The 26,032-nt window shown below is 43.9% G+C and overlaps 1 protein-coding gene across 1 annotated transcript; it reads right to left on the bottom strand.

Moving 5' to 3' along the window:
* On the bottom strand, window positions 1-24,799 carry mlpha (melanophilin a; the record flags this gene model as incomplete). Its single annotated transcript, XM_079495922.1, has 14 exons — window positions 1-54; window positions 680-739; window positions 3,301-3,462; window positions 5,165-5,341; window positions 8,025-8,270; window positions 10,527-10,607; window positions 10,969-11,156; window positions 11,622-11,742; window positions 12,073-12,165; window positions 14,179-14,237; window positions 15,266-15,316; window positions 17,282-17,394; window positions 18,076-18,300; window positions 24,690-24,799. 14 exons carry the CDS (start codon window positions 24,797-24,799, stop codon window positions 1-3), a joined length of 1,740 nt encoding a protein of 579 aa, XP_079352048.1.
* Window positions 24,800-26,032: the final 1,233 nt, after the last annotated feature.

Here is a 26,032-nt window from a genome sequence, read left to right as displayed (position 1 = left end):
TCAAGCCTTACTTGTGTCAGGAGTAAATCTTTTCCTTTGCTGGGGACCAGACATCTGTTGGAGCAGGAATAGGCCAGATGGAGATAATTAATGAATAACAAAAAAATTATTAAAAATTAAAAACTAGGAATAAATCCCCACAGTAATTATTAATCGAAAACACAGGACTGATCTGAGCTATTGTCTAACCCCAGTACAGTAGAGCTGAAAGATACTAATCAGCATTTCCTATCGACTACAGTTAACCTCGCATCACCAGGCTTTCCACCTCCGAGGAAAGCCTGGTCTGTGTGTTAACAAAATTGCCGTGTGAACCGGTCTGGAGCGGATAATATCGTCATGTTGTAGTCATTGTTTTATAGTCATCAGGCAGGAACCATCATCTGCAACTTCCTTTCCCTAAAACCGGTAAGGATAACAATACAAGCTCTCGTAGCCTGCGGCTTTTATTGAGAAAAATTGGTTTGAGGGAAAAGGAAGTTCCAGATGAATGGTTCTTGCCTGATGACTACAAAACAATGACTACAACATGAGTGACGTAGCGATATCATCCGCTCCCGACCGCATAAACCCAAAAAGGAATGCTGCCAATGAAGGCTAATCTACAGTAGATATATCTGTTTTCATGTTATGTTCCAGTGACACAGTCAAATCATATTATATCAAGGATCCAGCTTGCCTTTTTCTTGGACTTGTCCATGGCACTAAGGGCCGCAATCTTATTTTCTATATCGGACACCTGCAACAATGAGAGAATGATGGTACGTTATGGAAGCAAAACTGTCTTAATGAAAACAATAAAAGTATAGGTGTAGGTTTGCTGCAAGAATCTTCTTAACCCATTTAGACATGAGGTCGATTCTTAAAAAAATGGCAGAAAAACCTATGTTTGTGGTTCTCAACCTTTTTCATGTCAACTTGTCAAGGACTGCTCCCAGAATTATCTGTATTTGGCCGCGGACCCCCATCTGAAAATATGTAGTTCCAGGGACCCCATCCCCCCAGAAGCAAATATTTGAGTTAAAAACGTTCGCTGTGAAAGAATATATATTCAAAGATTTGCGCCACAATTTTTCAATAACTAAAGTATAACATAATGCTTAAAACACCAAAAGGGGTTCCCTTCCTAAATGGGTTAAGCATTGACTATATTCACACACGGCTGCCGCCATTTTTCTCTTACATCATATTTGCGGGTTGGGAAGAAGAAAACTCAGTTTATAGTTAAGGGACGCAATAAAACGACGACCTCTGCATCCACGGGATGCACTACTGTACTACTGACTACTGTACTGTCTTTTATTCTAGTTTATTTTGCTAGCTTTAGTTATAATAATCATTTCTTCTTCTGTTTTCTACATGAATAATATACCGGTAACCACATTATAACCATGGGAGTTAAATGCTGCAATTTGTAAAAAAGGCAAAATATGACTCCTAACGTCGTTGAAGTGGGACTCATAAAATGTCCCTGGGACTCATCTAAAAGACCATCCCTGTATCCCGGGACTCATTACATTGAAAACCTATTTACATCACTGCATTCACACACACATTCATACACCGATGGCAGAGGAAACCATGCAAGGCACCAACCTGCACATCAGGAGCAATTAGGGGTTCAGTGTCTTGCTCTATGACACTAACTCTGGGGGAGCTAGCTAGTGATCGAAACTGGGAACGTCACGGTTCTCCTACAGCTGTTCTACCGGCCAGGCGGCCACTCTATGCCTGAGCCACTGCCGATCTTTAATACATGTTATACATTTGAAAACATGTGAACATGGGACATTCTGCATGAATGAGTACTTTCTGCTTTTGGGTACTTTTAAGTAGTACATGTTTTGATATTATTGGGAACTCAGGGAAATTTTGAATTCCAGACATTTACTTGTAACAGAGCAGTATTGATACTTTTAGTTGAGTAAAACATTTTTTGTACTTGCTGATATCTATTGGGTTGTTCATATCATATCTAGCCTATGGGTTGCTGACCAGTCCACCCACCTCGCTCTTGGTGCTTTGGACCCTGGCAGTGGTCATACTGCATATCATCTCATCTATGGGCTGTTCATATAGAATACTATATGGGTTGTTCATGTAGGACTAGTAGCATGCCAAAGTTTGTGCTATTGCTATTGAGAATGCATTGGGCGTTTAAGTTAAATAACTCAAACTACAAATCATTTCAAAGTAAAAAGTTCCAGCATGTGTCTCCACAGTAAGCTGAATTATAAAAAGTGTGAATGGAGTTTCTAGGTGAAAGTGCTTTTTTGATGTGCCAATATCTGCCATTGAGCCCCATTGTGAATTTCTCAAATTTGAAAGCACTATATTTCTAAAACTATGAAACATTTCAAAGATTTCTTTTCAGGCAAACATGTCCACCGTAAGATGAACCTAAATCGGTTTGAATGGGGTTTCTAGGTGTAAGTATGTAGGACTAGTAGCATGCCAAAGTTTGTGCTATTGCCATTGAGAATGCATTGGGCGTTTAAGTTAAATACGGGGGGGACATATTTCTCCCCCCTCCCTATTCCAAAGCCCCCCCAGGTACATTATATATTTAAACTATTTTCAGCAATGGTACACTTATTTTTTCAGTGGGTAGATCTTGTTGAGCTGGTCATTTTGAAAGTAGATCTCACGTCATGTGTGGGCACCCCTGATATACAGTATATCATACTGTATCTATGGGTTACTGTCCAGTCCCTCCCAGTGCCGTTTATATGAGAGAGTTACGACAACTCCGTTCACTTCATAGGGCCAATCCAATGGCGGCTCTTCTACATAGAGTTTACGGAATGCAATGACAGCACTCTCTCTCTCTAAAAATCTCTGGTCCCAGTGTTGTTTTCGTCAACTAATACTATGACGAACAATGTTCGTCGACTACCTTTTTTTCACTGACAAAAACTACATAAAAACTAATGATGACTAAAACTATGACTAAATATACTGTTGATTTAATAAGTTATAAAAACTAGACTAAAATGTTAGGAAGGGACTAGTGGACAAGAGATCCAGTATAAGTCATTTTACACTTGGTTGCATGCTGAAAATAGCCGATCTACAAGCTCACAGTGTGAGCTTGTAGATGACAAAATACATTTTAGTCGACTAAATCAACTGTAGATTTAGTCGACTAAAATCTTATGATATTTAGTCGACTAATACATTACAGGTGACTAAAATGTGACTGAAACTAAATTAAAACTATATTAAAACTATTCGACTAAAACTAAAATAGAAATGTTGCTGCCACAAAAACAACACTGGGGTCCTCCTCCCTGCACCCACCTCGCTCTCGGTGCTCTGGACCCGGGCGGCGGTCAGAGCCACCACGTCCTCCAGGTCAGACAGGTCCGAGTCCATGGTTCCTGCCAGGCGGTTCTTGGTGTTGTGCTCCAGCAGCCGGAGCTTGGACTCCAGCTCAAAGGACTTTCCTGCTGTGATGTAGACCTGCCATGGGGGGCAAAAGGGACCCAAAAAGGGTCAATTTGCTTACAAAATGGACCCTTTTATGGGTCCCTTTTTTGCTTACATTTGCACACTTCTCTAGAGTTTACAAATGGAGAGGGTTTTGACTTGTGTATAGGGCTGGGTATTATGGGGTGAGTTTTCATACTTCTGACTTGTTAAATGGTGCATTTAGTGCTTTTATCCAAAGCGCTTTACATAGATTTGTGCATTACATTCACCCATTCGGGGCGGCCGTGGCTCAGGAGTAGAGTGGCTGCATGGTAACCGCAAGGTTGCCAGTTCAAACCCAGGCTCCCCCAGAGTTAGTGTCGGAAGTGTCCTTGAGCAAGACTCTGAACCCAAAGGCTCATTCATAGTCTGGATTTTCGGGAGCAGTTTGGGGTTCAGCGTTTTGCTCAAGGACACTTCGACACTAACTCTGGTTAGAATTTGATACTAGTTTGACCGCAGGGTTTAATTCATTATTTTACTGGCCTGCCTAGAACTTCACTATGTGATAGATTAATCAAGAAGATTTTTTTAAATACCCAGCCCTATTTATAACAAATTCCACACAAGGTAGCCATTAAGCACAAACAAGCACTCAAGCACAGGACGACATGGCTTAGTTGCAGCTCCAAACGCAAGAGGTCAAACTAATCGTCCAAAACATCCCAAAACTACTCCATAGAACCCAACTCATGCCAGTAAAGCTTGGCGTACTTTTGGGTGCCTGAGTTGGCTAGTTTGGGGTTATTTTGTGTACTATATTTACTTGCATGTTTTGGGTAGTTCTGTGTCATTTTTATATCGTTTTGGGTTGTTGCGGATGAATAGTATATGACCCAACGGAAGTGAATATTGGGGAGACAAGGAAAAAATATGTTGTAGAAGTCCCCCCTTTCATTCAACTAGGGATGCACCGAAAGGGAAATTCTTGGCCGAAACCGAATACCGAATATAGGAAACAGTTGGCCGAATACCGAATATCCGAATATGATTAATATTATATATAATATTATATATATATATATATATATATTTTTTCCTACCATTGCTGTCATGGCCGTACCTTAAAGCTACCTAATTTATGGCAAAATAAATGGTTATGGCAAAACTTAACTTAAATAATAATCACTATTATGGGTCCATAACACATTTATTCAGCTCTTTTGAATGCATTAATTGCATAAACTATTCGGTGATATATTTTCTGCCTATTCTGGCCGAAGCCGAATAGGCCGAAAATGCATTTGTAGCCATTTTCTGCCGAATATTTTCTGCGGCCGAATATTCGGTACATCACTACATTCAACCCATTTGTTCTGCATTGTAGTGCAGAGGACTCTAGTCAGAGAGTTTATAGAATAATAAAGAAATTAGTTGGTTACAGCAAGCACTATAGTTTTCACTTTTCAGCCGAACGCATATCATTTGAAAGTACAATAACGTTTATCTTAACTTACATTTTATTGTACAGGTCATAATGCCATGATATAGTACAGTGGGCTAAAAAAAAAAGAAGACTGCAAATGACTACAAATCATTGACTACAACATGACGAAAGTTACCATCCGCTCCCGACCGGATCATGAACCCGAAATGGAATGCTGCCCAGGCTAGGTAACAAGAGGGCAGCTGGACAAGCATTCGGTATCTAAAGAGGGACTTCTACACCTGTTAACGTCTGAATTAAGCTTACATTTTCCTCAAGTTCTCTGTAAGTTTCCTCTGCTTGCTTAACGTCATCCACTGATAATAAGTGGGTTCTGACACTAGGCCCAGAGTGGCCGTACTCTTCCACCAGAGCGTTTTCTGTGGCGTTTATGGTTCTGAGCACCTCTGTGGTGAGGTCACAGAGGGCGGTGGCCGTGGATCTCTGAAAGCCATATGGAAAGGGAGGAGGACGCGTGTTAGTGGTGGGTGCTCCGACAGGTGTTGATTTTGTCGACTGAAGCTGAGACGAAAAATGACTCGTCGACTACTAAATAAAAACCTTTTTCACTGACAAACTAAATGGAAACTAAATAAAAACTAAGCTATGATGACTAAAACTAAGACTACAATTTCGTCAACAAATAAAAACTAGACTGTAAATGTTAGGAAGGGACTAGTGGACAAGAGATCCAGTATAAGTCATGTTACACTTGGTTGCATGCTGAAAATAGCCGATCTACAAGCTCACAACGTGTTGCACTGCAACGCGTTGTGAGCTTGTAGATCTGCTATTTTCAGCAAGTGTAAAATCAGTCATTTCGACGGCATCAAGGCCAAAACACATTTTAGTCGACTAGATCAACTGTAGATTTAGTCGACTAAAATCATATGATATTTAGTCGACTAAAACTAGACTAACACTAAATCATTCCGGGTGACTAAAATGTGACTAAAACTAAATTAAAACTATACAAGAGACTATGACTAAAACTAAAATCAAATTTTGCTGCCTAAAACAACACTGGTGCTCTGACAGATGTGCGTCACCAAGTAGTTATAAGTTACGCAATGTAATAATTATGTAGCTGACGTTTTGTTTTCTCTTAATTTCTCAATTGGAGTTCAGCTCTATATTTGCATCGAGCTCATTCCAGCGTATCAGTATATTAATGGTGGGAAAAGTACTCCATTGTTTTTACTTAAGTAAAATTATCAATACTGCAATGAATGTAGAACTACTCTGTTACAATTAAAAGTCAGAATTAAAAATGTACTTGAGTAAACGTACAAAAGTATTGGCATCAAAAAGTAAAAAGCAGAATGTCCCATTTCAAGCTTTCAAATGCATAATTCATTATCTTCTGAAAATAGATAATTATCTCCCTTGTAGATCGACTATTTTCAAATAGTATATACTGTATGGCTGAAGTGGTTAATGTATGTTTTGTAATTGTAATCAAAATCTACAAAGTAACTAGTAACTAAAGTTACATCCGAGATGTAGTGGAGTAGAAGTAAAAGTATTGGATATAGAGCACCGAAGTCTGACGTCAATATTGGTAGAGGGCACAAATGCACGGGTTCATGTACTTTGTATTTGCATTGTAATCCCCATAGGGGGATTTTAGACCGCCTCGTATAATAACTGTGTTTGAAAAATAAACATGTCATCCAGGCTGTTTCACTCATATGGATATGAAGAATCAACTGACTGAGAGAAAACGCTATTGTTACTTTACATTTTTGCTAGAAACAGATCACATATCATATATGACTGACTGACTGTCATAAACGATACAGAGACACGCCTCCCTGACAATAACGCCGAGACAGCTTGTTTATTTTTGGACCACAACGCTTATATGAAACGATTTTAAGATGACCCCATGTTATTCTCCATAGAGAAATTACTTCCGTGAACCAGGCAGAATCAGGGGATGAGCGAGTGACGTCAGGACTTCGGCGCTCTATTGAAAATTCTCAAGTAAAGTACAAATACCTCAAATGTGTACTTGAGTACAGTACTTAAGAAAATATACTTAGTTACTTCACAGCACTGCTTAGTAGAAGACAGGTTTCCTGAAAGCAAAACTAACCAAGGAGGAATGCTGTTAGCATAGAAGCAGTCAGATTGATTATTGTTTTGCCTTAGTGTAGAGAGGGAAAACACACAAGATTTTATTGAAACGAGGTTGTTAATCTGTTTGAAACAAAACAACACTTCTTTCAGAGAAGGGCTGAATTAAAATGATCAAGTTCAGATGGCAAAGTGTAAACTTGCTACCCTATATGCCCCAAAACATCTTACATTCCATGTAAACAAGACTCACCAGGTCAGAGCTGTGTATTTGTAACAGCGTTGTTTACCGTGATAATTAGGTTCATGTAGTAATTTCTATCTCCTGTGAAATGCTATAGTTGTGCTGCAGTTCTAGGGCCCCTGCAGCATGAAGAGCGACACATTCCCCAGCTCAAAGCCAGCCCAGTCAAACCAGACAGCTCCCCATCAAACAACCCTCTGACCATCATGAGACTAAAGGTTGTTTTACATTTTGTTTTCCTTCGAGGGAGTTTGCAGGAAGGGGCAGATTGAAATGGGGGGGGGGGGGGGTCCTGGGTCTGGCCCTCGGGCCGTATGTTATATATGACATAAATAAACGATTCTTTATCATAACCACGCGACTCCTACGCAGTGTTAATTTCGTCGACTAAAACTAAGACGAAAAATGTTCGTCGACTACCACTAGACTAAAATGTTAGGAAGGGACTAGTGGACAAGAGATCCAGTATAAGTCATTTTACACTTGGTTGCATGCTGAAAATAGCCGATGTACAAGCTCACAACACGTCGCGCTGCGACGCGTTGTGGGCTTGTTGATCGGTTATTTTGAACAGCGTAAAAAAAACGCTCATTACGACGGCATCAAGGCCCGCCAAAATACTTTTTAGTCGACTAAATCAACTGTAGATTTAGTCGACTAAAATCTTATGATATTTAGTCAACTAAAACTAGACTAACACTAAGACATTCCTGGTGACTAAAATGTGACTAAAAGCAAATTAGACTGACTAAAACTAAAATAAAAAATTTGCTGCCAAAAACAACACCGTTCCTACGGGCATACCTTCTGAGCGTCGGTCGGCAACTCGTCGGCGCTGGAGGAGCTGAGGTCGGGGTCGTTGGGGGTGTTTGTGGTCCTGGCCGGGATCCCCCTGGGCAGGGAGTAGGCTGGCCTCCTGCCACCGGGGGTGCCGTCCTCGTCCGAGGACGCGCCTCCCTTGCCCTCGCTGAGGTGTCCCGCCAGCTCGCTCAGCTTCCTCCTCAGCTTCGCCTCCTCGGCCTTGGCGTCGGCGGCCGGAGCCGTGGCGGCCTGTGTGGAGGCGTGCAGGAGGCGTGATGTAAGAAAGACGTATACAGTAAGTAAGTAAGTAAGTAAATTTGATTTATAAAGCACTTTTCCAAACAAAGGTTCCAAAGTGAAGTGCTGTACAGTGGTCAACAAGGCAAGAAGAGTAACAAAAACAAAACAGCAAATAGGTCAGGTAGACATTTCACAGATCAAAGTGCAATCGAAATAAATACGTTTTTAGCAATTTCTTGAAAATATCGACAGACTCTGCCTCAGTAGGTAGAGGGGTGGCAAGAAGAAACACGGCGTGGTTGTTTGTTGTGGTTGCATTATCATTCGGGGGTTGATGTCTTAGCGATTGCCTGTGGCAAGTAAACAAAACGTTCGGCAGCAGGTGGAGTTCGCTCGACGGGCAAATGCGTTTGAGTGGGGGAAGCAACGTTAGCAAACACAAAATGTCTGTGGAAATTAAAATAAGCCATATTGTATAGCTATATATATTTGGCATTCTGTACATATTGAGGTATGTCCGTCTCTCACATACTCGCAGAATTCTCAGGTAGGCCTAAAGCAGGGTTGACATGTTGGCTTGTTTCCCGCCAATGTTGGCTTGTTTTTGAGTGGTGCAACCACTCCCTTACGGAGCTTTGTGTGTGGGTGGGTGGCTGGCTGGGTGGGTGTCTGGGTATGAGCACGAAAACAGCATGGTTGTTTTTCACCACCTGTGCGCAACCTAACACACACACAAACACACACGCACGTATTAACTGTATATATGATGCTTTCGGGTGTGCCAGTACAGTACAGTGACAGTACAGTACAGTAGAGGGACCACCACACGACAAATAACTCTGTCATTTCTCAACCGTTTCGGACGTGGGGCGGCACGCCGGAACCAGCCCGTCCCCCTGGGAGCATTGCTGGTGGTCTGGAACCCCCCCCCCCACACACACACACACACCCCTGGGGATCCCCACATGGTAACTGTCATTTCTCTACCGTTTCGGACGCGGGGCGGCTCGCCGGAACCGGGCCGGCACCCTGGGTGCGTTCCTGTGGGTCTGGAACTCCCCCCCCCCGGGAACCCCCACACGGAGTTGCACCACTCACTTCACACAGGTGTGATTTTTTTTCCAGGGTTGCGGTTTTTTGGGCTTGTTTAAAAAAAATTGGTGGCTTGTTTTGAATATCAAACAGCCAACATTTCTTTGATATATACCACCCGCGATTCAGTCTAATGTCCATCACCGCTTGCCATAGCTGCGGTGGTCTTTTATTTTGAATAATCCGTGCCAGTTTCTTTCCCTTTCTAATTGTCTCCACCAGGCCGAAGGCTGGGGAGAGAGTATGTTTTGCACTCCGTCCGTCCGTGTGTCCGTCCGTCCGTCCGTCCGTCCGTCTGTGAACAGCTAATCTCCGGCACCGTTAAGCCGGTCGATGCCAAATTTTGCACACACACACTCCCTGGATGCCAACGATGAACCTCTGCCCCAAAATTTCCAGAACGGCTTGTTATAGCACCACCAGGAGGCCGCTGTGTGCAAAACAAGTTTTTGGACAGTACACCTACAGATTTTGTCCAAACATCACGCAAAGTGGTACACAGTCTCTCTAGAGCCATTCAACGAAACAGGTCTTTCAGATTTCTCAGACTCCATCCTGATTGGCTAAGATTGGCTTCCAAAGTTCGCAGGAGTGCTCAGTTTCAAACAAAATGCTGCAAATCATGAACACATCGTGTGATTTCCATGAAATTGTGCACGCACATTCCCACTAGGCCGAGGAAGAAATGCCACATGAACATTTTCAACTCGGCCTCATGGTGGCGCTATAACTGGCCGACATATGTAAAACACAGTTTCTAATATTACTCCCAAATTTCACGCAAATCGGTACACATGCTCTTCATAGTCATGTGATCAAGACGGGTTTGTTTGATTTCTCCTAATACAGCCTCATTGGCTACGATTGGCTTTTAAACTTTTCAGCAGTAGCCCGCTTTGTACCCGTTTTGTACAAATCGCCACAACTACTCAACGCAGCGTCCGATTGTGGTGAAACTGTGCATCCATATTCCCACTAGGCTGTGGAAGAAATGCCACTTGACAGTTTTCAAATCAGCCTCATGGTGGCGCTACAACAGGCCAAGCTGCGTCACACACACACACACACGTTTATATTGCTCCTAAACATTTTGCCAAAGATCACACACACACACACACGCCTATCCTCCTGGTGGAGACCTGTGCCCAGAAGGGCACTTTTTCTAGTTCTTACCTCATCTGGACTGGTCATCTTCCCCTCCAGGCGGTTCAGAAGGCCCTCAATGGCTGACATGCGCTTGTTCAGCTCAGTAATCTGCAACGTGAATCCCACGAGACCATTAGATATCATCATTAGAACCGCACACAATTTATTATGTAGTTCGGAACTGTTTGAGACAGAAACTTGATGCATGCATGTGAGGAACTTTGCATGTGAGGAACTTTTACTGAGGTTCCAAATGTAACCTCAGTGAAACTATAGACTGTGTGTAAGTGTGAGTGTGAGTGTGTGTCTCTCTCTCTCACTCGGACACACGATATTCACGGAGAAACGACAACACAGACGTGTGGCAAAATGGGCATGTGGTGTTAGACTTCTAGTAGTAATATAAGCACACACACACACACACACACACACACACACACACACACACACAGAGAGAGAGCCAGGGTACCGGCATGGCTTGTCCCAGGTTCTCCTGTGAGGACACCCGGCTGGGTCTTCGTCGGTAGGCGGCCTGCTGGAACGTGGGCGGGTAGTCCTCCTCGTCGGAGGTGTCCACGTACTGCTGTCTGGCCATCGTCGAGCTGATCTTGGACAGAGAGCGAGTGCGCACCATCCTGTTGTCCCCGTGGTCGTCTGCTAGTGAAAGAGAGACCTTTTACTATGAACATTATAGTACACTGGTAATAATAATTCTGAAAGTCCTATCTTAGAATGGACCAACCAACCTATGCAAAGCTTATGCCCCCTCTATTGTATTTTTTGAATACAATATTTGTTATTGTCATGCAGCCAAATGGCCACTGGCCAGGGAACAAATCTTACTCCACTACTTTTGTTTAACTTATTGTACAAATGGCATGGAAAAGAGGTTTGAGAATAGAACCAGAGGAAAAAAATCCGCAACACTGGTATGAAAAACTCGGCTCCACTGGTTTATTGATTCAACGTTTCGATCTTCTTCCTGAAGAAGATCCTAGTGATTTTTTCCTCTTGTACTGCCTTTTGTCCAGCACCTGGGCTAGAGTGGAGGTGCATGCTCTATTACCTTTGTTGAGAATAGAACCAAACTATACAAATTCAGTGTGTGATGCATTTTTTTACCGGCGCGCACGCTGTATCCGGCCAGGCTCTTCCGGCGGCTGCCACGCTGTGGAAGCACGTCGTTGTGGTGGTAGTCCATGTTGTTCCTGTAGCCTCGCTCCTCCTGGATCTGGTTATGGGACTGACATGACGGTGGAAACGGTCTGGTTATGGGACTGACATGACGGTGGAAACGGTCTGGTTATGGGACTGACGGAATTTAACAGGAAAAATGCGTGTGCGCGTGTGTGCGGTCTCTGTTGGGTGCAAACCTCGATCGTGTCCGAAACTGTTACTTTTGAAAAAGGCAAAAGTAGCCGATCCACAACTTCAGTAGTTTGCACTACTTTGTAGTTGTGTACGGCAAATGTAGGATGCATGCATATGTGTAGGCCTACTGGCTAGTGTCTACATGCGTACGTGTGTACAGTATGTGTTCCTTACTTCGTGTGTGTGTGTGTGTGTGCACTACCTGAATAGACTGACGTCGGGAGTGTGTGAAATAGTCCTCAGCAGCATCAAAGTCCAAGGGATGAACCGAAAGAAGCCTCTTGTTCCTTCTCGTCTTGAACAACATCAACAAAACAGAATTCAGAGAAACACAATACTCAGTCATTATTACGGTGCAATAGACAAAATCCAGTGTTGCTCTTACACCACCCTCTGTTGCATAAGGTTGGTTATTTCCCTGTTTCACATCTACTGTATAAGGCAGCAAGCGAGTAGTTTGGGTCATTGTAACACGATGACTCAAAGCACAACACACATGCGGATAATGGCGGCCGTTAACAGAGTTAAAGGTAGGGTAAAGTGATATGTTTTGGTTAAAATAATGTTTTGTTGAAAGGTTAAAGCACTATAGTTTCTGATCATTCATATAGAGTGTATGTTCAGGATCCCCATGTCTCTCCAGCTCTTTAAAAACAGAATATACATTTTAAGGTAGGTGACAACATTTCAGGCCAATCGGGGGAGAGGAGAGCTTAATTGTCTCCACCAGGCCGAAGGCATGGGGATAGAGTATGTTTTGCAATCTGTCTGTCTACAGCTAATCTCCAGCACCGTTAACCTGGTCGATGCCAAACTTTGCAATTTACAATTTAGGCATTTAGCAGACGCTCTTAATCAAGAGCGACATACATTTGCACACACACTCCCTAGAGGCCAACGTTGAACCTCTGCCCCAAATTTTCCGGAACGGCCTGTTATAGCGCCATCAGGAGGCCAACTTTTGTAAAACACATTTTTTTATATTACTCCTCCATATTTTGTCCAAAAATCCCGCAAATCGTTACACAGTATCTCTATAGTCATGTGTTCAAGACGGATCTGTCCGATATTTCATATTCCATCCTGATTGGCTAACATTAGCTTTCAAATTTGCAGGATTGGCCCGTTTTGAACAAAACACCTCAAATCATGAACGCAGCGTGCAATTTACGTGAAATCTTTCATAGACGTTCCTACTAGGCTATAGTAGGAACTAGAATATATCCCACCCTTTTCACACCCTGTTATAGCGACACCAACAGGTGGATTTTTGCAACAAAATGCCTCAAATCATCCAATTGCCATCCAAGGCGTAAGAAGAAATCTCACCCTTTTCACATTGGCTTATTATAGCGCCACCAGGAGGCCACAACCTGCCCTGTGACCCGAGGGGCACTTTTTCTAGTTTGTATAGTGTTCCAGTTCCAATTTTGCCAGCTCATTTCTTTGTGTCATCACTTCAAATTTCACTCGGCTAATCTGTATACTGATTGAGTTATTACTTGCGCGAGCAGAGCGTGCGCAAGTACTTTTTTCAGCTGCGTATGTTGTTGACACCCTTGGCCAATCAGGGCGCTGCGTGCGTATGTCAGTGATGCCCTTGGCCAATCAGGGATTGTGTTTCCTTTTTTTTTTTTTTTGGCTTCCGCCTTTATTTTATATTTTTTATAGAGGGACAGACAGTAGGCTGACGGGAAATGGGGAGAGGGATGGGGGAGTGACGTGCAGTAAAGGCCGTCGGGATCGGGAGTCCACATACGTTTAAAAGACGTATGTGGATGGATGACGTAACCAATTTAAGTTTATAGTATATATTAACTATATATGTCAGATTTCTCAATAACTTGATTGGGGTCTGCTTATAGCGCAGTAGTTGACGGTGGAGAGCCGGGGCGCCAAACAGAATGTAAGTTGACAAGAGTCATAGATAAGTTGCGCGCTCTGCTCGCGCACAAGTAGGCAACTTGTGTGCAAAGCGCAAGTTGGCAGCTCGACAGAGTGCATTTCTACTTCCATCCTGCATTGGATACATTGTTGAATAAGGGCCGATTCATACTCCTACAATGTGCCGAAATCATTTCGGCACTACAGCGCCGAAACAGCGGTAAAATAGGAGTATGAATCGGCCCTAAGGGGGAGGCGTCCAAAGGCATCCTGTGGCACTGAGTGAGTTTTAAAGAAAAAAGACATCCCTGTTACTGAACAAACACTCTCAATGAGTACCTACTATCAGAGTATAGTGTATTTATTTACACTTAATTTAACCGAAGAAAATTATTTTCCCTAACTTTAAACAATTAAATTTTACCATTCTGTAGCGTTGAGCTTCAGCCTCGCCATGTTCGTCCTCGTGACAGGTATAAACACCTGAGATGAAAAAGTCGACTCCAGATCAGTTACAGAATGACTTTAATTAGGCTATTTGTGTGTGTGTCTTTATCCATTCATATGTTGTCTATTAAATGTTTTACATTTTAAAATAAAGATTTCCAAACATTTTATAATTTTAATGATACTACTAAAACAAATGATGTAAACAATATATATCGTCTCTATTGGATACCTCTTCCTTTTCAGGATTAAAATAATCATTAAAATAGAAAAAGTGGCAGATCTACAAGCTCCTTTTTATATCTGCAACTTGTATGTGGCGCTGTTGTATGTTCAAGTAGGGTAATTTACGGAAATACTCCCGATGAGCAGGTGGGTGCCTTGCATGGTTTCCTTCACTGCCCCTAAGGGTCCATTTGGTTCCATTTCTGTTATGTGGGTCCTTGAAATTCTTATTAAAACATTGGAGGACCACTGTGTCACACTAAAGGGAACATAGCCTTCATTAGTGGAACCGGCCAAGCCACTCAGAACGATCCATATAGGGACTATCCATGTCGTAGCATTGTTAGAAAGAAAAGAAAAAAACCCTATTCGCTTTTCGGTTTATTGCTCTGATGAAACGGTAATCAAATCTGAAACTTTTTCACTACAATAATTTCTGGAAGAAGTATAGTCCCTGATTGGCCAACACACAAACAGCACAGTTGTTTTGCAGACGGACTCCCCATTTAACCCCATATTGTAGACACATTTTAAAACTGGAAGTTGTAGCCAAAATGTGAGATGACTCATTAGTGAGCAACAACTAGACAATGCCTCTCCCATCTAAGATGTTAGCAGAAACTGTAAATCAAGATTCACAAAAGAAAATCATGTGACTTCGCGCCACGCTTCGAGCCTGTAGATCTGCTACTTCTGAATTTGAAGAAGACAGACATTTGACTCGGCAAATTATAATCATGAATTGGAACTATTGAATTTCGTAAGAGACAACAAAATATTTGAATGTGATGATTTTAAATGTTTATTCGTGCCTAGACGGATGCATAACATACTCATACTGCGATCACTGCGAACATCCGGCATGCTTTGAGTGTCTTCGTCACGTCCACCTGATGGAATAAGAAACAAAACATGCATTCATATTTTCCAGCTACATAGGGGGCACAGTCGGTAGTGCTGTCGCCTCACAGCTAGAAGGTCCTGGGTGGCGCTTGGGGCGTGTTCACTCAGTGCCCAAACTGACCCGAGGTGGGGTTGGCGAAAGGGCCTTTCTGTGTGGAGTTTGCATGTTCTCCCCGTGTCCCCTATAGGGTGCAGTAATCCTGGTCTCTAAACTGCCTCCCCCTGGCCAGCCTCATATCGCCTGATGGAGGGGAAAGGAACTGGTCGGAATAACGTGTTCCTTCCATGCGCTACGTCCAACCAGGGAAACTCCCCCCTGTCAGGTGTAAAGGAGCAACTTGGACACTCAGGCATGAAGGAAGCATGAGTTCAAGTCCGTTGCTCTCCCCATGTCCCCCATATATGGGGACTAGGTTGGCGGAGGGTGTGTAGAGCCCAGGATCACATTAGATAATTGACACAGGGGTGAAAAATGGCGTACAAAATCGTGTGATAAAAATGATTAAAAAAAACAAACAAAGGACATAGTTACAACAAATAACAAACCAATGCCAAAGTTCCAAATTCAGTCGTTGGTCCTTAAAACGTATGACTGTGTTTTGTGTCCATCATGGTGAATCCGGCTTTGTCGAGTTCGGGGAGGGCGAGGGTGACCACTGTACGTAATCCTACAGGCTGGGATGCCTGGCTGTCAGCAGGGAGTGTTGGGTGGGGGGCAGGACTATGACTACGGCTCTGTTATGTCCTCCCGGTGGGGGCTCCTCCTCACTGGTGGGATTCGAACCTGGGTCTCCCGTGTGGTAAGCCAACTAGACCTGTACGTGCCCGTCAGCCACCGGCCTACTTGGGAACGATGCAACTTGGGAACCTGATAATACCCGTTGTCATAGCACCCGTTTTTACTATCTGTCTGTCCCTTTTGTGCCCATACTGTAGTATGCAATACCTGACATGTTGTCATACCACCCATTTTAACTGTCTGTCTGTGTCCCACATGGAGATCTCTGTATCTGTCTGTCTGCCTGTGTCTGAAAAGTGCAAACCAACGGTGAAACGTGGACTGGTTAAGTAATCTTATTGGCAAGTGTGGGGTTGCCATGGCAATCAATTGGCTGAGGCAGAGAGGCTGGAAATTGCACCCGTGAGGGGACTTAGGCTCATTAGGTCCACTGGCAGAGCCTGACCAGAGCCTTTTGTGGTGGTTCTGGACAACCGTGGGTCCGACCGACTTGACACCGGGCATTGCACTCCCTGCGGGGGTGTGGAACGTGTGTGTCGAATTTGAAGTTGGTGGGGCGAACGGTTCTCGAGTTACGTGCATTACAACCGTACACACGCAGACAGACACACACACACACACACAGAGACGTGGCGCATTTATTGTAGGATATCTTGATCACTAAGCCAAAGGGAATTCCCTTATGACTCGGCCTCTCAGCAGGGAGTGTCGGGCGGGAGGACTATGACTATGGCTCTGTCCTTCCGGTGGGGGCTCCTCACTGGTTTAACGCCCGGGACTCTAAGCAGTCTCCCGCGTGGAAAGCCAAAATCTCAGCCACTAAGGGAAATCCCTATGACTCGATGGAGATATTACACTTTTTAGGCCATCAGGCTGAGGTTGTGAGTCAAGCCCTATTCATAGTTCATAGTTCATAGTCTCTTCACCGCGGCTCCGTGACGTCATGTTGTTGTTGCGGTGGTCACCTCACCACCGATAAATAATAAGACTATGAAGACTACGCTTTACTCGCGTCCCTTTTTTGACATCCTCCCACGGGAAAACCTGATCGGGGTGCAACGCCACCAATGCAACGCCCGGGATTCAAACCCGGCTGAGGTTGTGAACCCACTCTGCACACAACAGCAGTGTGTGTGTGTGTGTGTGGGGAGGAATTAATTGGCTAAGTTGGGGAGAAAAGGGGGGGGAAAGGAAAAGTAAAATATGGTCTCACCATCTCCGTTCAGCCTCTTGTACAGTGACCTCATGACCTTGGCACTGCCGAAGCGCTTGAAACGCGTCCGCACGTTGTCATGGTACCAGCCCACAGTGCCCACCTTCAACACCCTGCAGAAACACATCATCATACTGTACCTTATACAGTCCCATTTCACAAGTTCAAACTGTGTACAAAATCTATGGCCGAAATGTATAGGGTTGAAGTGGTTAATGTATGTTTTGTAATCAAAATTAAAATCGCCGAAGTAACTATAGTAACTAAAGTTTTCAAATAATGTACTGAAGTAAAAGTACAAATGTTGGCTCTGAGATGTAGTGGAGTAGGAGTAAAAGTACTGGGAATCTACAAGCTCATAGCGCGCCACCGAGTGGCGCGCTATGAGCTTGTAGGTCTGCTATTTTTAAAAAATCGTAAAAATGCCGCACAAATCTTTGAATATATATTCTTTCAGAGCCAACATTTTTCTCATTTCGACGTCAGGCCTAACATTCCATGAAGACATATTCTTTCAGAGCCAACGTTTTTCTTATTTCGACGTCAGGCCTAACATTCCATGAAGACATATTCTTTCAGAGCCAACGTTTTTCTTATTTCGACGTCAGGCCTAACATTCCATGAAGACATATTCTTTCAGAGCCAACGTTTTTCTTATTTCGACGTCAGGCCTAACATTCCATGTAGACATATATTCTTTCAGAGCCAAAGTTTTTCTTATTTCGACGTCAGGCCTAACATTCCATGAAGACATCAAATGCAAGCGTCCGCCCCCCTCTCTCTCTCTCTCTCACCGGGTCATGCGGCAGTTGTCGCACACCCATCCGTGCTCCTTCTTGTTGTAGCGGCTGCAGGACTTGCAGGTGTACATCCTGCAGTCCAAACACTGGCGCTTGCTGTTCATGATGAACTTGAACGGCTGCAGGCAGCGGATGCAGTGCGAGTCCGCCAGGCTGCAGGTCTGAGAGCCCAGCAACTCTGTCTTTGTGTCCTCCTTCTCTATCGCCACCTTTAGAGTCCTGGGGAGAGGAAGGGGGGAGGGGGAGAAGAGGAGAGGAGAGGAGACGGGGGGTGGGGGGAAGAGGAGAGGAGCGGGGGGGAGAGGAGAGGAGAGGAGGAGGGGGGGGAGAAGAGAGAGGAGAGGAGAGGGGGGGGGGAAGAGGAGAGGAGCGGGGGGGGGAGGAGAGGAGAGGGGGGGGGGGGAAGAGAGAGGAGAGGAGAGGAGAGGAGAGGAGAGGAGAGGAGGGGGGGGGGAGAGGAGAGGAGAGAGGGGGGGGGGGAGAGGAGAGGAGATGGGGGGAGGAGGGGAGAGGGGGGGGAGAAGAGGAGAGGAGGGGAGAGGGGGGGGAGAAGAGGAGAAGAGAGAGGAGAGGAGAGGGGGGAGAGGAGAGGAGGGGGTGGAGAGGAGAGGAGAGGAGAGGGGGGGAGAGGAGAGGAGATGGGGGGAGGAGGGGAGAGGGGGGGAGAAGAGGAGAGGATAGGGGGGGGTGGAGGAGAGGAGGGGAGAGGGGGGAGAAGAGAGAGGAGAGGAGAGGAGAGGAGAGGAGAGGAGAGGAGAGGAGAGGAGAGGAGAGGAGAGGAGAGGAGAGGAGAGGAGAGGAGGACAATTTTATTTGTACCGGTAGCCCATTTCAAACAAGGAAATGCAGTGTGCTTTACACAGAGCATCAAACAATTGAGGGTGACATAATTGTTTAACCCATTCTGGGGCGGGAACCCCTTTTCGTGTTCTAACCCTCCTGGACGGGAACCCCTCTTGGGGTTCTGTACTTTATGTACAGTATTCAAAAATGTAATTTATGTTGATGCTGCTATATAAATATTTTTAGAAAACTTAGGTCAGGATTTAGAATCGTTTTTTTTTAGAATCGGCCTCAGTCCAATGGGCACAATTACAAAAGAGAAATGAAAAAGAGCGAGAGGAGAGAATGAGGGGGATCATAATAGAAACATAACATGGCTGCTGTCGGGTAAAACCTCATCTCCATATTTTAACTTTTTGTGTTTTTTCATAAATGTACTTGGTCAAACGCTCTACTTGGTCATACTACACAGCTTCACATGAAAGCATCAAAAGTAGCACGTCGTCTGCAGGCTAGATCTTGAGCTTGTAGATCTGCTACTTTTGAATTAGAATCCTGAAAAGTAACATTTTTTTGGACATTTGAGGTTTTCCGCCCGACGGAGACAATATAGCATGACCCCAGTAACATAATCAGTGGCGTGCACAGATAGACACTAGGGGGTGCTAGAGCACCCTTTTGAAGAAAAAAAACGAAAGGAGAAAAAAAAAGTTTTAAATTTTTTTGTACAGTATGTGGACCATGGTGACATTGATTAATTATTGATAAAAAGCTTCTAATATATTATTTAGGCCCCAAAATCTATAAATCTCACACTATTAGGGCAACCGGCCGGTTCCACGCGCTGCACAAGGTGCCCTTTTTTCACTTGAGCACCTGCCCCTCTAAATGTGACTGTCTGTGCACGCCACGGAACATAATGCAATGCTGAAGAGAGAATAATTGTGAATCAACATCGTTCTAACAAGATGACATCATTGATACTAACCCCCGTTTAAAGAAGGTTACGCCAACATGCCTGGGGGTCGAACTCACAGGACCCTCATTCTGAGAAGCACTCACACTAATGACATATCTCCTGTTTTTCTTCCCTCCATGTGACTCCAAAGCAACACTTCTAGCCTCAAGCACACACATTAAAAAAACACGAACATTGATTTAGTTTTTTCTATTCCACATGCTTTTTTTCCCGAATATGCCTGTGTCTCATGAGAGATCCGTCATCGTCAAACCAGGAGTTTGAACTGAGAACTCATTCTTAGTTACAGCAATATAGCCCTGAGTGACTTGCACAATTCAGTGCAATCTCGTTGTGTCCTTGTTAGGGGGGAAATTTTAGTTTGCAAGTTTAAAAGGACACACAGCATGGAATATGGACATGACACAGGATGTAGCCTACTTGAGTGTTCTTGCAGTACGTAGCCCAATGATTATATGGATATAATGTCTGGCACTGCGCAAAAAGCATGGAATACGGTTATGTATATTACAGGAAACTCCCGTTAAACGTATCGACAATGTACCATCACACCTGTATATTACCATATATTACTAACTGCTAAACTTGCCTGGTTTACAGGCATATCCAGTGCCCATAATTGCCCGTTAACTCTCTTTTCACGCAGTGCATGCATGGGGTACAACTACTGAAAAGGGTTTGACCACTTTTTGGTGTCTAGCAATTAAATGTTTTGACTAAGTTGACTGAAGGCCGGCATATGTCCACTTTGCCGAACCAGCTGAGCTGGAAGTTCACTGACCCCAAGATGACTCATGGTCTCAAGCATCAACGAGACAGTTTTCTCATGAGGACATTGTTACTTAGCTTCTGGGGGTGTGTTGTTTAACGGATGTAGCCTATCGTTTAATTACACCGCCTGTTTTTCTCCATGCGGCGTGGAGGCAGCCAGCAGGCGGCGGCGGGCGGGTGCGGGGGACAGAGGGGTCTTTATGAGCGCAGAAGAATGGGGCCCTCACGGCAGACACTGGCTCCTCCACTGAGAGGCTCAGTGTTGCAGACGCAGCCTTGTGACCGAGCTGTGATCACCGTGAGGGTGGAGGGAGGAGGAGAGAGAAAAAACAACTGCAGGCTTTCACACATTCCTCTCTCACGCACACACACACAAGGAGGCACCGACATGTTAACTTCACCACTTCTAGGAACTACACTCAAACCAAAAAAACTAAAAACTAAAATAAATGCTGTTTCAAGTTCTACAAGTATAAGTTAAAATAAAATTTAAAAAAATCAATCTTGAAAATTATTTAACTTTTCCTTTTTTTGGTGGCTAAATGTTCAACTGTAATGATATGCCCAGAATAAGGTGGCACGCGCACACACACGCACACGCACACGCACACACGCACACGCACACACACTGCTTGCACAAACACACTAATGCACAGCTAGTTTAGTTTAAATACAAATAGGTCAAACATAATATGTTTCTCATTAATTGCAGAGGTGTGTCATTTAAGGGGCAACATATTTTAATCACGTTCTTTAGGAGATATGATTTAGGCTTTTGAAAACTACTATGTTGTGCTGTTTTAATCTAACATTAGCCTTAACTAAGACATACTTTATTTATTTAGTCAGAAGAACAATACAATTGGCAGTCTGACTTCCGTTTCATTCTTACAGTGAATTAGACTATAGTTTCTCATAATATTTCTATTTTATTAATCCATTCTGGGCGGGAACCCCTTTTGGTGTTAGCATTATGTTATGCTTTAGCTATTGAAAAATAGCAGATCTACAAGCTCATAGCGCGCCACCGAGTGGCGCGCTACGAGCTTGTAGGTCTGCTATTTTTGAAAAATCAAAGAACCACTGACATAGAAACATAGCTTTTTCAGAAAACTGTCAGGATGTAGAAGACATTTTTAGAATCTGATCTCAGGTCAAAATGGGTTGGCTTCTGTTTGCAGTGTCCACACCCAGTACAAAACACTGGTGTTGGTCTACAAGGAGGCAGCCATGCCTTCAGGCTTCAAGGCATGATCCAACTCTGCAACCGGCGGTCAGATCATCAGCAAATGTTGTAACTGTTTGAGCCCTTCCCTATAACACCCTGGACAATGTGCTCCACACGTCCTAGATTCTTCTCCTTCCTGGCTTCCCCAAACTGTGGAATAAACTCCCCATTGCAGTCAGAACTGCGAACAACTCGCTCACAGTTTTTCCCCTACGCCATTTTACTATGAAGTCAATGAAATGCCACCCTTTGCGGGTGGCATTTCTCCCAACCCGCAACTATGACGTAAAGTGAGAGCGAAATGGCGGCTGTGTGAATATAGTCAATTGCACGGTAGTCTGTAGACTCGCCTCTTCAGACTCCACCTCACCCCCCCAGCACCTCTCCAACTAGGGCTGTCACCATTACAAGTTTAACTCATTTAACTCAACTCAGTTTTCTGAAAAACCCTATGTTTCTATGTCAGTGATTCTCAAACATTTTCATGTCAAGGACCCCCAAGATTATATGTAATTGGCCTGCCGACCCCCATCTCAAAATATGTTGTTCCAGGGACCCCCCCCGAAGCAAAGATTTGAGTTAAAAACGTTGGCTCTGAGGGTATGCGCGTGACATCATCCTCAAACCCGGAAGTTATCCAGGAATGCCTACTGAGTGGCAAAAAAATACTTTCTGGCCTTGACAGCCCATACAGGTACATCCAAACAGAAAAGTTGTATTTGATTGCATTACACGACGATAAACAACATTAAACTCACTCGATTTGCCATACACTTTATTCATGTGCATACCCTCTATTCAAAGATTTGCACCACATTTCCACGATTTAAAAAAAATAGCAGACCTCGTAGCGCGGCACCGAGTGCCGCGCTACGAGCTTTTAAATCTGCTACCCTTCCTCTCTGCCTGACCTACTTGTTGTTAACTAGTTGTACGAACGCTTGTTTTCTATTGTTGTATTGTTTATTGGATCTTGTTTAGTCGATACACTTAATTGTTTTAGCTCATGCTCATTTGATTTAGCTATTTTGTCTCATCTGTTTAAGGAAATAGGTAGCTGATATATTGCACTTTTACCTTAGCGCTAGGTATACTCTTGGTTGCTTGTTTTTGCAGAAAATGCACTAAAGACTTCTGGTGATTAGTAGTTTTTGTTCCCTACCTATGTTGAATACACTTATTGTAAGTCGCTTTGGATAAAAGCGTCTGCTAAATGACTGTAATGTAATGTAATGTAATGTAATGCTATTTTTCAATAGCTAAAGTATAACAATGCTTAAAACACCAAAATGACCACCTATGATTACTTCTAACGTGACAAGCGGCGGGACTGCGATGGGCCATCAAAAACATAACCTTTGGTTAGAATTGGACGGATTTTTTTTCTTTATTAATTGTGACATGACACAAGTTTATTTTCTTGTAGATCTGCTATTTCTGTTAACTTGGGAAAATCTATGGACATTTTTGTCTCCACCAGGCTGAAGGCATGGGGAGAGAGTATGTTTTGCACTCCGTCCGTGTGTGTGTCCGTGTGTGAGTGTCCGTCTGTGTACAGCTAATCTCCGGCACCGTTAAACCGGTCGATGCCAAATTTTGCACACACACACTCCCTGGATGCTAACGATGAAAATTCTCCAAAACGGCCTGTTTGACACCAGGAGGCCGACTTTTGAAAAACACATTTTTGTATATTACTCCTCCAGATTCTGTCCAAAAATCCCGCAAATCGTTACACACTACCTCTATAGTCATGTGTTCAAGATGGGTCTGTCCGATATTTCAACCGAATTGGCTAACATTGGCTAATGCAGCATGCAATTTACGTGAAATCTTTCACAGACTTTCCTAACTAGGCTGAGGAATATATCCCACCCGTTTCACATTGGCCTGTTATAGACCTGTGCCCCGAGGGGCACTTTTTCTAGTCCCACATGAAACGATGACGATTCTGCAAAAATAATTAATTATGACACTGATTGTCCTTGTATCCCTTCTTGGTGCCTAAGAGGTTACTATATGCAGAATATAGGCTATCTTAGTCACTTGGTCTCATGTTTTTGTTACTTAGATTAGCTTTTCTGGAGCACATGTTTAGACCTGATGTTATAGGTTTAGGTTCATTGTTTACTTGGTTTCTTTGAGGCACTGCATTGTTCTCTCCCTGCACTCTATACTTACGTGACTATTTAGTAAGTATTTACCTTGCGGTTTGTTGACAGTACTAGTGTTCCTGCTTACTCTGCTTATTCCAATCCTGCACTTGTAAGTGGACAAGAGTTCCCAAACTTGTCAGGCCGTGCGTGACCCCCCAAAAAAATATTCATATATTAGCCCCACCCCTGACAAGCATTTGGAATGTGTATGCATTACATTTAGATTGTCTCTGTTCCACAGATATAATATTGTGAAAATAGCCGAACTACAAGCTTGTGTGAGTCGTTGTGAGCAATGTTTGCCTCTTTCTTAAGGCTCATACATAGTCTGGATTTTCGGTAGTTAGGTGACTACCGAACTACAACATGACGTCACGAGCCGCGGTGAAGAGCAAACCACCGCCACCGCTCCAGCCCTTCTCTCTGTTTTTACTCACCACCGCTCAACCTTATTTCAGCTCCGGTGGTCAGCTCACCACCGGAGCGGTGGTCACCTCACCACCGAAAATCCAGACTATGAATAGGCCTTGACGATTTGACATTTGGCCAATTAAAAAAAGGTCATAAAAGTGAGAAAATAATGTCACACATTACATTAAGCTAATCATCTGGGTACCCCCTAATGTAATTTGGGGTCCGTCTGACCCTCAGTTTAGGAAGCGCTGAGTGGAGGTGAATAGAGGTGACCCACCCCAGCCTGTCCTCCTCGGCCTTGCGGAGGTTAAAGTCTCGCTGAATGACGTTCCATATGTGTTTGGCCTCCTCGTCCGTCAGTCCAGCTAGGTCCAGCTTGCCTGCCATGATGGCTCCACAGACAGACAGACAGACAGACGGATGTCTTACTCCTCCTCTTAGTGGATGACAGACAGGAGCCCTGGGACCAATGGGAGAAGTATCAGAGCAGTTAGTGCTTAGAGTGTGTGCGCGTGTGTGTGCGTGCGTGCGCGAATGCGTGTGTGGCTTTTTACCCCCCTTTTCCCCCCCAAAGAAGAATAAATGTTGACCCTATGTATGTTTGCGGCAATTTACATTTTAAAGATCTACTTGGAATTCCACATTGCGGTACTTTGTGAGCTTGTAGATCAGCTACTTTTTTGTGTGTGACACACTAGCACTCGACTAAGCATGAACTGGGCTTCACAGATCAGTAAGATACCAGCTATTTTGTCATTAATATTATTGATCCCAGCACTAGGTCTTATGGAAAAGCTTGTTGTGTTGTACAAAGTACAAAGTCATGTTGTGTTGAGTCTTCAATCAATCAATCAATCAATCAATCAATCAACAGTTGGAAGCAATAATGTCTGCTGTCATTCAGCACGACTTTGGGCCTGTCTGCTTTTAATAGAACTAGACCTGTACGGTACGTGCCCTTCGGCTACCGGCCTACTTGAGAACGATGCAACTTGGGAACCTAATAATACCCGCTGTCAACTTGTCATAGCACCCGTTTTAACTGTCTGTCTGTGTCCCACATGAAGATCGACTCGAGTCCGGGCACTGCACTCCCTGCGGGGGTGTGGAACGCGTGTGTCGAATATTGAAGACGGTGGGGCAAATGGTTCTCGAGTTACGTGCATTACAACCATACACGCACGCACGCACGGTACTAGTCAGTACTGTCCTATAGTAGGATTGGATGCTCTTTGTTACCAGCCAGTTTTAGACTACATTCTGTACTGTTGCTTGTTGCTGTGGGGTTCTGGGTGAACTGGGCCCAAATCTGTATAACCAATGTATAATTAGTATAAGATATGCAGACGTCAAATATGTAGGTGCTGGGACCACCACGTCCTCTAAAATTGGTCTATTTTGGTTTACATCCTTTTTAGATGGCTAAACATTGGAGCTAATAACGAACGACGGTGTGTAAATATAAAACCTCAGGCAAATGTTTTCAGCCTGTTCTTTTGGATACAATGAATGTACAGTATGGATATGAAATACTGTACGTAGTCAAATGAAGGCCTACTGTAGCCTTGAAGACCTTTGCTTATTTATATGCAAAGACTAAAATGGGATTTAGATAGCATG

The sequence above is a fragment of the Electrona antarctica genome (genome assembly GCF_951216825.1).
Source record: "Electrona antarctica genome assembly, chromosome: 24".
NCBI lineage: Eukaryota > Metazoa > Chordata > Actinopteri > Myctophiformes > Myctophidae > Electrona > Electrona antarctica.
Note: the sequence above shows the minus strand (reverse complement) of the source record. Positions and strands in the feature narration are given on the sequence as shown.